Raw genomic sequence first — 14,267 nt, forward strand, 5'->3', positions numbered from 1 at the left:
CCTGAAGGCTTAGACCAATGTGTTAGTAACACAAACTCTATGAACTATTAACAATGTGGAAACTGGAGATAAAAATTACAGTTAGTTTGCTACCTCAAGAAGAACGTTTTGTTGAACAGAGCGTCGTGAGAAGATAGTAAAAGATGGTATTGTAGATCTATCAGAAATGCACAGTGCTGAAGAATCTAAAACCTTCAAAGTTTCTCAACTAAAGTTATATTGGTAACAAAATAGAAAATTACTCAGTCTACATTAAACTTGAGACCACCAGGAAGGGAAAGATTCAGATTTGGGGTATTTTAGGACAACAGCCATATCAATTCTGAGGTGTTCTGAGGAAAAAAAATAAAAATCTTATCAGTTCAGAGAATATCCAGATATCACACAGACAACTGAAGGGATCCTCTGCATCTGTGCCCCACTGGGCAGGCAGTATCCTAAGGCTGTGTCTCATTTACAAAGCTCTTTGTAAGCACAGAGAACTAAACTGCTCAGAGGAAATAGCCTCCAACTACACAGAATTTTGGCTGAGAGCCATGGGTGAAGAAATTTGGATTAATCCTGAATGATTGCCAGCAAAATTCCGGTATCATGATTTCCAATCAGCAACAGCCAACCGGCAGCACTAAAAGCCAAACTTAAAAAGGGATATCCTTCAGTAGTAGAAATATTTGAGGCTAGGCACGCAAAACTTAAAACTAGTTTTAACTATTAAAAGAAAAATAAGTTATTACAAGTATGCCGGTTTCATTTTTGAAGCCTGGTCTCTTCCTGTTCTGCTATGTCCCATCCACACCACCCTAGACTGCAGAGCTCTTTCCTGCCATCTGGCAGACAGAGAGAAAAAACAACCTGAAAGATGGTGGCTTATTTTCACACACAAAATATGCAGATACAGCTTCTTAATCAAGTCCTATTACATCTTCGCTATCGTCTCAAAATTGACGTGTAGCTTTCTGAATTGAACTGGGGAAATAAATTTTTCAAACTGCATATTTTAGTAAATCTGGTTACCTTGTATAGAGATACAGATGAGGCCAAACAATCCAAAATAGCAATGCTGAACCATTTCATAATCCAGCTGCACTTAATTGAAATTTATTTTACTGCCTGCTCACATATTCAATTGATTTGGAGAGAGAAGTATATTAAAACACTTCTCGTCACATCAACTGGTAATGGAAATGTCACAAACTCTTTAATTTCTAGAGTGTGGATTGGTATAGAGGGAAATAGCAGAAAGTTAAATTTGTCCTTGTCTGTGAAAATATTGGTTCTGCTAGTTCTCCTACACCAATCCATATGGCTCACCCTTTAGAAGAAGGAAGCCACCCTGTGTAGCATCACTGCTGAAATGCCAGATAACATTACTGTCCTGACGTGACGGTGCACAGTATACCTGCTACACTGCAGCATCCTTCCCTTTTTCACTCATTAGGAATATTCTTAAGGGAGGAAGACTGGATAAACCAGGGCTATAACAGCCGCCTTCCTTCATGTCTTCTCTGTCTTCATCTGATTAATCAATCAACGCTTGCACAGTGCTTTGAAAAACTCAAAAAGCACTATGTAAGTGTTAAGCCTTATTTGTCTGCTGGCTGGAAGGATAACTCTGAAGTCTGGATTGGCATAGTGCGAACTAGCAGAACCATCATTTACAGGTAAGAACAAATTTACCTTTCAGACTCATGACGCAGAGATCCACTTCACGTCCCTCCCAAACAAGGAAGATCTGGCTCATCCCTTCCTGCTCCGGGAGATGACCCAGGAGGGTTTATCTGTGAGCAGCAGCTGCCTTCTCTGCAAGGTAAGTCGCAGTCAGGAAGGTCCTGTTTGACAGGAGCACCTAAAGGCTAAGTAACCCCTCGTGCCTGGCTGAACAAAGATCTCGAGGGTTAAGTAATTGGCTTCTAAAGGTTTGGGATGGCACTGACATTGTCATGATTTCAGACTTGGAATTTGAATCAGGATTGTAATGGTAAAGCGATGCTTCCAATTCCTGAGGCATAAGGCTACTACGCTGAAACCTTGTGTGTGAACAGTACCCCCCCAAAGGGCAATGCCAGAGAAGACCAATGGTTTAAAATAAAAAGTTCAAAGCAAAGCACTGCCACCTAGTGTAAAATCCTGGAAGTGCTCCCTTAGAGCAAACTATTTATTGATTTATGTATTTTAATAACAAAATAAACCAAGAGAATGAAAATATTTCAGCTCAGAATAAAATTCAACTGGAAGACTGAAAATTCTTAACTTCAGAAAACATGCATCTCACTAGCACCAGAGTGGAAAAGAATAATTACTATTAATTGTGCATTAAGCTGTACACTAATTAGTACTGAAAAATGGCTCAAAGCACTATATTTGCTTTCATTTATAGGAACAGTTTGGGCTAATAAGAGCAGACATAGAAAAAAGTAAAAACTGTTTAGATTAAAATGAAACAGGAATGCAGGTTAGCAATGCGCACATTGTATGTTACTAAGCTGTAACACAATATTAAAAACATTAAATTAAGAGATTTCCTCCTTGTATCAGCTACTGCTGTGTGTCCGATTAACACAATTCAACCAAAAGAAAGCTGCAAGGCACACAAACTTTAATTTTGGCTTTGTCACAGGCTTCCTGTATGACATAAACCAAAGCAGCTTCCCTACTTCAGTGTACTGAACTATAAGGTGGGCATAGTTGCACAATTGTTAGTGAATTTCATTAGTGTTACTCAACACTGAAGTCTAAACTGAAGGTAACAGGGAAGCTAATTAAATTAATTCTTCTCATATAGAGAAAGAGATCGAGAGAACTTCAAGATTTAAATGTTTTAATTCTAAAATGTAACTATTTTAAATTGAAGAAGAAATAGCTTCCCAGGCAAAAAAACCCCACTGATCTGGGAAAATCACATCAGACTTGAAATACTGACGTATGTCCAGTTATTAAAACAAGAATCAATAAGCAAATCCCACATCTTATAATTTCCTTAAATTTTCTTTAATATTGATCCCAACGTTCCCTATCAAATATCCAATACAACCAGATCAATACTTTACCTAATAACAAATTTAAGGGTAGATGTGATGACTTTACTGTCAATTCAAAACTTTTGTTTTGAACAGAATAAGTTTTATACAGTCAATCTCAAGACCATACACAACGTGTGCATGGAATCCATAATATGGATGGGAAAAAAACATCAACTAATACAAACTTTTATGAATCAAAGCAGTATAGTACACAGAAAACATAGCGATAATCTTTCCAGACAGACAAAAAGAGCAACGTTTCTTTTAATTATCAACGGAGAGGGAGAGAGAGAAGGATCTAACAGAAGATTACTAATGTGTTTTCAGATTCTGACTGGTTTAAATAATATATCTTTCAAAGAAATAATTGCAGTAAAACTAAATGCAAATCACTTGTAACACTACTTGTAACACTAACTAATGTCCACCAAAGAAGCAGAAATCTTCAAAGGAGATTGCAGGAGTTGCATTCTACTTGACTATAAAAGGAAAACAGGGACAGAAAAGAAACAACATTCGGGTTTAGAGCACTGTTGCCATGTGGCTTGCAAAAATTTTCAAGGTAAAATATGAACCTGAGTATCGTATCTGTTCACATTATTGGTGTACCAGTCAACTTGGTGAATGAAGCAGTAAGAAATGAAGATATAACTACTTTTAATATGGAATGTTACAGCATAATTTACAAGTGACCTAACTATTGTAGCCGTATCCCAATTGCGGATGCCATACATCATGGAGCATTTGTTGTTAGAACCGCACCGCCCATGTTAACAAACAATAATTTTTGATATGTACTTATGAAGTTACTTATTATACATGTACATAACAGTGAAAGCAAAGTGCAAACATGCTTACCTAAGCACGTGGAATTTGATACAAATTCATGAAGCTATACTAATGCAAGGCTCTGTTCTGGGCAACAGTTAAGGCCTCCGAGCATAAAGGGTGCTATTCAGAAAGTGCCAACTGCCAAGAGCCCTCAACTCCTACCGATTCGTGAGTTGACAGGGCTCAGCGTGAATTCCAGAACTGGACAGAAAATATTTCTCTTCTCCCTTACAGACAATTTCCATGAAACAAAATGTTGTTTTGATTGGAATTTTCATCAGATAATTTTGAGCAAAATAAAATTTTTTCAAGATGGACCACTTCAACTTGCTAAATTAAAAAAAAAAGTATGCTGAGAAAACACTGTAAGAAAGTTCTTCCTTAAGACACAGAAAGTACTGACAATATTTTAAACAAGATCTAATAACCGGAATATAGCAAACACATTAAAGACAGACGCTGCTAAATATTCTCCTCATCCCCTAATTACATTCTGTAATGACTGAGGACATTTTGTTTGGAATTTTTTAACTCTAATACAAAGAAAATCAACCTCTTTAATTTCAGATTTCTAAAAAGCCTTCATTTTCCTCTATTTCTACACTACCTCACAGCATGACTGACAGGAAGGATCTGACTAAAAACTAAGAAAAAAAAAATCCCAAATCTGAATATGTAACCAAAAAATCAGTACAAGAGCAAGATTGACTCAACCTAAAATGCCTTTTCTAACTTTTTCTAATATTGCATGACCTTGTTGGTTTGATATTCTGTAGAGCGTTCAATAATTTTGTGCCTTGAATACAAGAAAAATAACATCACAAGTGTTTAAGAGTCCCTCCTTTTACTTTTCTCTTTGTTTATGAGAGCACATATGATGAGAGTAACCGATAGTGTTCAGAATGGTTTTAAAGGACAGCTAAAAACAAACATACCCACCTAAAAAGTAGTCATACTAACACAGTTTACAATATAAGTCTCATAGTTCAAGGCCATGAAACGTATTTGGATATGTTTTGCAAAAATGGATTACAGAATTAACATGGACTCTCTCTCTCTCTCATGCACACGCACAAAAGGATAGCACATATTGAAAAATACTTACGTGTTTAAAACAGGTAACAGGAGCTGCTGTAAAGCTATTGCTATTGATGTAGTTACCCCAGCTGAAACCTTCCACAGGGACAGCTGCTAAGAGAAAGTTATTTTTTTAGGAAGCTGCTAATGAGCCACAAATCTTGTATTACCAAGAATTTGTTCTAGCTCTGTTTATATGCCATTACCTGCTTTAGTCTTTGCCTGGTTTTGTAAAGTTGCTTGGTACTGAGCATATGCTGCTAATTTAGCCACTAAGGGTTGTTTTTGTAGAACTTTAGCCTTCTTTGTCGGAGGTTTACCCTACAACAAAAAAAAGCTAAGTAAATAAAGTCCTTCCAAACTCCCATCAGGAAATTTCCATGGGTCTGTAGCATACCTCTGGTATATTTAACTAAAATTTGAACAACACAGAATGGAAGTTGGCCAAGTATCACAAAACTACATGTAATATTAAATAAATTTAAAAACCAGTAGGCAAGAATGTCCAAAAGATGGCTTTTGTACTAGTATTCCAACTTGAACAGCATTATAGATTCGTTGTTTACCTGAAAAAAAGATATCTTTTAAAAGCAGGTCAATAGGAAGCACTTTTAATCCAATTTATACCCATGCAATTTCTTGGTATTTGTTGCAATGAATTTGAGACAGGATATAATGATATTCCCTGACACTTCTATCTTTTTTCTTGAATGTTACAAATACACCTTCACGATTATTTGATTAATATTTTAAGTGAACAGACCAAAATCCGTTTTGCAAATCTATATATTTAAGAAAACCCTCAAAACCAGAACACAACAACACTAAATAAACCTTTACGCTCTCTAAAGCCAGAAAATATCTTGACATGAGATGCACAGAATTTCATGTCACTACATATGTAGACTGAAGATTTTTTCTGATCTTTTTCTTGCAGAAGGGCCACTGCAGCAGAAATGAAATAAGGTGTCACTATTCTCCGGAATTTGCTCTGCTGAGCAAAGTAATTTGTTCATGACTGATACAGTTCTGAGTTCTGGCTTACAAAATCACCCATGTGAAAATTTCAATGTGTTAAGAAACTTGATTTATCTTAAAAAAGTCATGCAAGTTTTTACAAACGTACACGTTATACAAACACAGACTACAATAAGTATATAAGAAAACGGTGTCTGTACCGCTACCTGAAGTCTGGCCAGAATGCTGGCCTTCTTGGAGTTCGATGAATAGCTCCTAGAGCATGACACACTGCAGAAGCGTTTTGTTTTAGAGTAAAAAGCGTCACGGACACCAACCATTCCACACATCTCACATGTAGCTAATCAGAGGAGAGAAAAAGCCAAATGTTAAGATTGTAATAAAGACCTCAGTAAAAATTCAGAACAAAGGCAACATAAGGAAGGTCCTGTAGGTGGCACCACCAAACAGTTTCTTAGGGTTTGACCCTGAAAAGAATTGCACAGAAAAATAACTTCACCACCACAACTGTCAGTGTAACATTAAGAACCCCAAGTTCACTAATGAAAGGGCACCTCCTTTCTGCTCCCTGTTAATTTTACCACCGGTAGAAGTGAATGACCCAGCTAAATCAGCTAAAGCCCATTTTTGTGTTTTCCTGGTTCTCAAGGAAATATCTGCTTTGAATCTGGGCCTGCCAATCTTTGTTTGCTCTAAATATTTAATACTTCCAACCTGAAACAAAACTAGATCTCTTTTTTTGAATCATAAATTAGTATACCAAAAAGTACCCTAGGCCACCAATACTCTCTTCTAGCTGGAATCATACGCTTCAGAGATCACAGCATCACTGAGTTGTTCCATGATGAGTAAGAGTTTGCGCCCAACTTATGCCAATGAGACAATACCAAGATTCTACCTAGAAAGCGCTCTCCTAATCATTAATTTTGGCTAAAATATTTTTTTCCCAATGATAAAAGCAATCTCCCCTTTATTATTTCCAGTATAGCCTAGCTCACAGCTAGTGGGTAGTGACAGGGTATACGCTGACAGACTCTAAATGCAGCAATGAAGTCTTCCTAGTATAGGGAGAAATATATTTTAATATATTGTACACATAACAAAGGGTATAGAGAGAATACATGCACAAGCGTAGAGAGAACACACTGACATTTTCCTCAAAGCTCAAAAAATAAACTATGTACATGAGAACATACACATGCATGTGCATCTATACACAACACACATTTGATGGGAGGGCGGATGTTCTCATATATTTATTTCCTGACAGCAGGATTCAAAATCTATCTTATTTCAGTTTAGCAGAAACCAAACAATTCCTCCCCTCCCAAAGGAATAAAAACCCAACCCTTCAGCTGTTTTGGTCCATTTTCGATCTGGACCAACATTTGGGATTGGTCCCCCAACAATTCACAGCAACAGGCTGTGAAAAATATCAAAAACACAAATATCAAACTCCTTGTACTCATGCACCACATACTTACCCATGCCAGATTTGCCATCTGGATAAGTATAGACCTGTCCATTGTTCTTTATAATTGGGAGACTGGACGGCAAAGGAGCAACTTCCTCTTCGCTCTCTTCTGAACTGGAGCTGCTGCTCGTGTCCTCACTACAACTATCATAACCGTCAAACATCCCGAATGAATCGCGTCTTTTCCTTTCTGCTCGTGAAGTATGTTCTGTCTATAAATTAAGAAAAAACAAACAAAAAACCACAACAAACAAAAACCCCAAAGAATAGCAGAGCATTCTGAATACAAATATTTCAAAGTCAAGCTTAAAAATTTTCAAAGGTCAAAGTCAGCCTTCAAAGGTAGATGTACTAACAAACTGCTCTATCAGCACAGACATATGAGCCACATATTGCCAATTAAATTAGTATTAGTAGAGTCAAAACTAGCCAGTTTTGTGTATTGTGATATACAGGAAGAAAAATCTATCTCACGATCCACTGAGAACACACAGTAGCAGTCCATACATTCCTTTTTCTTGGTATCTTCAGAGTTCATTAATCCTGATGTGCTGAATACTGACAGCTACACAGATCTTATATGCAAATGAGCACATTCCAGATGGCTGCAGCCAATTTCACTAAAATTCATTCATTTGAGAAATCTGGGCAGAGAAAAGACAGTTCAACCAAGAGGGCACTATTCCATAGGAACAGAAATGAGAGTATATCTCTGCTCTCATTGGCTTGTGAGGTGATCGATAAATCACTCAGCTTCCCTATGATTCCGTTTCTCACGTGTGAAACAGGAATACCTCTCTACCTCACAGGGATGTTCTGAGGATTAATACATTAACAATTATGAAGAGCTCAGTTACTATGGCAATAGGGTCTGTATAAATGCTAAAAGATAGAAAGGTGACTAATTTGCCACTGTCATATACGAAAACTTGTTACATAATAGTTTTCCTATAAGAAAAAAAAACTGAGGTCAAATAAAAACATACAATTTTGAAGAACGCACTACAGTTAAGCAATTTCCAAAGACATTAGAGAAGTATAAACAATAGATTAACTGATGTCTTTTTTCTGATGCACATCCAATATACACATTTTAATAATGACAATTTAACTTTATTAATACCTCACACAGATCTACTGAAATGAGGCTACTGCTACATGAACTGCACTCATTAAGCTAAAAAAAAAAAAGCAAAGTATTTCCATTATCCTTAACAGTACCTACTAAGTTTGAGAGGAAATAACAGATAAAGAGAAGACAAAGAAAAATTCTACAATAGAAGCACAAGTTAGGAGAATGAAGTACAGCCAAGAAAACAAAAAAAAATATTACAAAAGCCTTTGCCTCTACTTCCTTTTCCAAGAGCTAATTTTATTTAAAACTCATTGTAGACAGAAAAATAATATGTAATCAGACTTCTCCTTCTTAAATTGTATTTGGATTCACAGCTTTAAGATTTCATCACAGTAATTCCCCAAATCCCTTTCCTAGAGAGTATATGCCTGAACATCTTTATTGTTGGATCTCATCCGAGCCTTTTTCTGCCATGCTATCCCTTTATTATAACATTCTCTATTCTCCTTTGCAATCTGGCTAAATCCTATTATGGATGGATTTCCTTACAGTTAAAAGGGAAAACCGATTTCCACACTGACCCAATCCTAGCATCCGATTAAAAAAAAAAAAAAAAACAACAAAACCACAAACAAAACAAACCCCCAAAACCAGTAAGCACAAAAGGTTACGCAATAAGGTAAACAATTTTAAAACACTTAAAGCAGCTCTGAAATAAAGCAACAAAAAAAGTCAGAGTAATGTTAATTATGCACACATTCCTCAGCCAACAATTCAAAATTACATTAAAATCAATCAAAATTTAGGATAGGCCATAGCTTGAGAGCTCCTTGAAGGAACTGACATCTGCCTGGAGTAGCTGGGATAACAGTCCCAATTGTTAGAGGAAACACTGAGCCACGGCAGAACAAAACCCAGTCCTGACCTGCAGTGGTAACAAGTCACACCTGTACATCATTACTGATGCTATTAGCCAACAAGATGCAAGATCAGTTATTTGTTTGCGTGTGCATGTGTGTGTAGATTAAGGCAGAAGTTGAGCACAACGTTGCCATAGATACAGTGTTCTGCGAAGAGTGCCAGTAACTTACAGATCAGAACATAAAGACTAGTCATATTCCTCAAGATTTCCTGAACTCCTTAATGTTTCACAATATTTAACTTTCCTTGACCACAGCCTCTCCTAAGGAACACAATGCAATACCACATTAACCATTCACAACAGTAATACCAAGACACCATGATGCCTTCTAGTATTGTGGATAGATGGTGGTGGTATTTCAGAGCACATGGGCAAGATCTCCCTCCTCATTCACTCATCCTCCATCAATCAGCTCATCTGATTCCCCATGAGATTAGGGACTCCTCCCACATAAAGGAGGACTTCAACCCTTTAGCAGAGGCTGCAGTACAAGGTAGTCTCGGGACACCCTTTTCCCATTCCAGACTGGAGAACTCTGGACCCACACAGCAGTTCTTTGCTGTCAGAGATGTGAAATGCTGTAGCAGCTCCGAAGGAAGAGAAGCGCAGCCCATTCCCAGTGCCTCCAACTCCCCATGCTACAGTAGAGAAACTCCATAGCCAGCACTGCTCCTACTGCAAGGGAAGGCGAAAGAAGACATGGGAGGCTGGAGGCAAGACAAGGGAAGCAATGGCACAGAAGGCAAGACAGGCAGCTCCAGACAAGTTGAAGCATGGTGCAAGATTACAATTGCAGATATGACAATAGCACACTTGGATTTTTTTTGTTGTTGTTCTTCTTTTGCATCACATACATTTAGAACCTCCATATTATGGCCAAGCCCTCTTTGCCAAAATACCCACAGGTGAGAAAGAAAACATTTTCACATTCTATATGGAAAGTTGTGCCCTCTACTAAGAAAATCATTCTTCAGCATTATACAAGTTCCTAAGTAGCAATCATCAAGTTTGTTGAGTTTAACTACACTGTCAAAACAAGTCTCATACGTCACCTTTCCATTTACTTTATATTTGGCCAAATTGTCCCAGTTCAACGTAAGAACGATTCAAAACAGCAGCTTTGCTTACTGTTTTAAAATAATACTGTAGTTTCTGTAAAGCATTTTTATCCAAGTTTTTGCCAGAAGTGAGCACATTTGCCAGATAAATTAACATTAAGAATGTACTACATAATTTATAGCTGTTATCTGGATTCTAATTCTGGGGAAATTACTCAAAATATGTTTTGTGATACCTGGAAGAGGTACAGAAAAACCCCAAAGTACTTTGTGTGCAGAAGTAGGTGGAAGTTAGGAAGGTGACAGGCAAATAACTACACTGGAATTTTGCTAGAGCAGATCAAAACATTTCTATTTTGATAATAGACACCACTAAGTTCCATTTTAACCCATGTCAAGAGACAGCAATCACAGAAACAAGCAAACAACACATGGACTCTCCGATAACCCTTCCTGCAGAAGTTAAAGGTCCTATTCCTTTGCAAACCCCATCTAACATCTGAAACAGAAAAAAGTTGGGGTAAAACTCTGAACTCAAAGGTCAAAAATGGCATCCTTACAAAAAGGACAATATACACCATGACTGATATAAAGCAGCTGCTCCAGTAACAGCCTGCAGCTCCTGCCGAGTTCTTGCAAGCGATGAGCAGCAGTGTGCCTTATCAGCTGACCCAACAGATCTCGTCTGTCTGATGGAGAAGCACCTAACCACAGTAGCTACAGGACCGCTATGAATGGAAGCCTCAGAAAGAACAGCTTATTACCCTGCATGGCATTCCCACCAAATTTTGATACACTACAAGAATGCAGTCCTTCAGTCAAACAAGCTATCAGAGACGAACAGCAGTAACTTAATCTAACAATTACAGCAGTAGTAAAATCAATCTGTGTTTCACAATACAGGCACACAAGGAAAAAAATAAAACGTTTCCTACCCTTACAAGATGAATTTAGCACTAAAAATCACGCTGAGGAGGTTGTCTTTTCCTCAAAACTGAACCAGATCAGTGTTCTTCACCTTCTAACAAATGAAGGAATAGCGTCCTGCCTATCCGCAAAACACACTTGGAGCAAGAGTCTGTCTTACTATAAAACAAAGAACCTTGTAGCTGGTTAATAATACCAAAAGAGCAGTACCTTAAGTAACTCCACCTCTAATAGAGAGTCTATTGGCACATTAAGCGGAAGCAATGCACAAACAAAAGAACAAGACAAACTTTTAGGCATACTGGCTAAGGCGTATTTTCCTAATGAGATTACTGGTTCCTCAACGGGAAAGATTTTTAGACAGACCACTACAAAGTCGAGGATAAGCGGGACTGGCAAATAAGCCTGTATGACTATTTGCTTGGGGGTTTTCTTGCATACTTTTCTTTATTGAAGGGATGGGTGGAGAAAGGAACTCTTAAGAACTGCTTTCGTATTCTGCCTAACTTCCCATTTTCCTGTTCTTCCTCTCCTCCCTGTGAATACTTGGCAACAATGTATTTTTAAGAAATATTCTTAATTAACCATTACATGAGGCAAATGGTATGATAAAAGAATACAGTTATGGAAACCGGTTTCCCTAAAAGCAGGAAGGCAACTCTAAACAAATATGAAAAATAACTAGTTTCTCTCACTCTCTTAACATATAGTCTTATATATACACAATTGATTTTGGACAGTACATTATAGCATACACTCTCTGAGCATAATAACTACTCTTTCTGCATAAAAAATTAGTCACAAAGGGTGAACAATGCATGGCCAAAACACAAAATAAAACCATTTAATGTTAATTAGACATCAAACACTCAGGAAATTGCTTTAGTGCCTTGATGAAGACTATGCTCAAGTATTAGCAAAATTTACAAGAAAGTGTTTTGAAGGTGAAAACTTGCTACAAAAAAAATACCACATTATTAAGTAACCAAACTCCTTGCCCTTAAGTGCATCCTGGCCAAAGGCGGATGATCCACAAGAGTCACAGAAAGGTTCCAAACCACTCAAAATGGTTGTTGTTACTACTGAATCAATTTGGTGCTTGAACTCAGAAAGGCAGCGATTTAGAGCTTTGAGGACAAGAGCTGTAGCTTAATAAAGACCTACCAGCACCTATACAGATAGGCATCACTTTCTATATTCAGATCTAACCACCAAAAATATGACAGAAGTATGGACAGATGGTATTTGAGGCCAAGGTGAACAATGAGGTCACCACAACCTTCAAGCCAAGGGTCTGCGATAAGACACATTTACTTTAATCACATATCCTTAACAGATCGTGTGTTTCCCATAAAGTATTTCCAAGTTGGTATTGAATTTGATGTACAGCTTTTGTTTTCAAAAGTTCATTAATGTTTTATGCCACAAGCTTAGTTTTAGCTCTGGATGTTAGCATTAAGGAAACAAGACGATGGAGCTAATTTATTACAACTCTTCTGAATGTAAGCTGGCCAAAATAATTTACTGTAGTAATACTAGCTTGCCCCCTGTGGAACTGAAGTCTAATTGTGCCTCATAGCATGACAAAAAAAGAAAATTCAAACATGGTACCAATTTAAAGAAAACATACTTTCAGCTTTCATTAAAAACAAACAAGCAAGAAAAACCCCAAAGCTAAACATCTTGGGATTCCTGTAAATAAGAACCAACCAAACTTACTTTTTTATATAAGCAACTCACCTCTATCTGGAAATGTGCCTTCCACTCTTATAATAAGTAAAATCTCTGCTGGAAAATTACAGAAATGTTTTTTCCTGTCTCTTCATTTGCTATGTATGACAGCATTTTGTCTGAAGCCAGTTTCTGCTGTTTGCCAATGGTTTTGTCCATAGCCTCTTCCCCAGGGGGTTTCACACAAGAGGGAAGACTCTTTCATAAAAAAATATATCAAATTAGCAGGCAATTTTGGAGGGGGTGTGTGATGATTAATACGTGAAATACCTGAGTTCTGAGAAAACTGAAAATCTGTTACAAACTCCATTATGCTTCTACAAAGCTCTTACACACAGGAGTATTTGGAAGGGGCAAATACTTCACTTTAAACAGCATTTTACCATTAAAAAAAAAATCAATTTAAACGTAAAAAACCAAAAACACCACCAACCCCAAACCAAAGTCTTCAACACCTGAATTCATTCCATGTGCTCAGAGCCAGATTCAGCAAAATATCACACATGCCCAGCGTGTACTGACTTACCTGAGAAATGAAGGTATGCAGTAGTAGTTTGCAGAAGGTATCAAAAGCCTTGCAAAATTAAATCAAATTTTAGAAGGTAAGAGAAATGAAACCCAATGAGAGGGAACTTTTGTACACATTATCATTACTGCTAGTCATCTAGCTCTTTAGGGAACAACAATGAAGATAATTCCTACTTTCAGTCTACAATCCTTTTGCACGTGCACAAGCCTACACGCTCTCAAGAACAACACGTAAACTATTCTTGTGGCATAAATAATAACTTCCACATAGAAGAGTACATATACCTCTGCTATGTTTCCCTATGGCCTACATTGCACACTTCCTCAAAATGATCCCGAGGCAGAAGCAACGTGTAAAGACTACTAACCTACTGAGTTTGGTTGCTTTTTTATAAAGGAATATATTGTTTTAGTTCCCATTTAATGTTCAAGATTAGAGTCTCGCGTGGCCTTTTTATTCCGTTCCTTACGAGTCAAAATCAGACTGTTATAAACAACTACAACAAATAAGTAAGTAAATGCAGGTTCTCAACCCTGCCAAATAATTTTAATTTAAAATACAGAAAACTGCCCTACAGCATTGTTTTAACTGTTTTCAGATGTGAAAAATCACAAGGGCTGCCACCCACGTTTTAAATCGTTATTT

General features: G+C 37.3%; 1 protein-coding gene across 1 annotated transcript in view; it reads right to left on the minus strand.

Annotated features, from left to right (window-relative positions):
- The window catches only part of MBTD1 (mbt domain containing 1), a 30,112-nt gene extending 22,541 nt beyond the window's left edge, over window positions 1-7,571 (minus strand). The window contains exons 1-4 of the mRNA XM_082492347.1: window positions 7,391-7,571; window positions 6,113-6,246; window positions 5,135-5,249; window positions 4,957-5,039 (exon numbers count right to left, since the gene is read on the minus strand). Of these exons, the coding sequence (XP_082348473.1) occupies window positions 4,957-5,039; window positions 5,135-5,249; window positions 6,113-6,246; window positions 7,391-7,544 (486 nt within the window). The 5' untranslated portion in view covers window positions 7,545-7,571. The remainder of the gene's footprint in view (window positions 1-4,956; window positions 5,040-5,134; window positions 5,250-6,112; window positions 6,247-7,390) is intronic.
- Between the last annotated feature and the right edge of the window lie 6,696 nt (window positions 7,572-14,267).

Source organism: Vanellus vanellus, assembly GCF_965231255.1.
Source record: "Vanellus vanellus genome assembly, chromosome: 17".
NCBI classification, from domain to species: Eukaryota; Metazoa; Chordata; class Aves; order Charadriiformes; family Charadriidae; genus Vanellus; species Vanellus vanellus.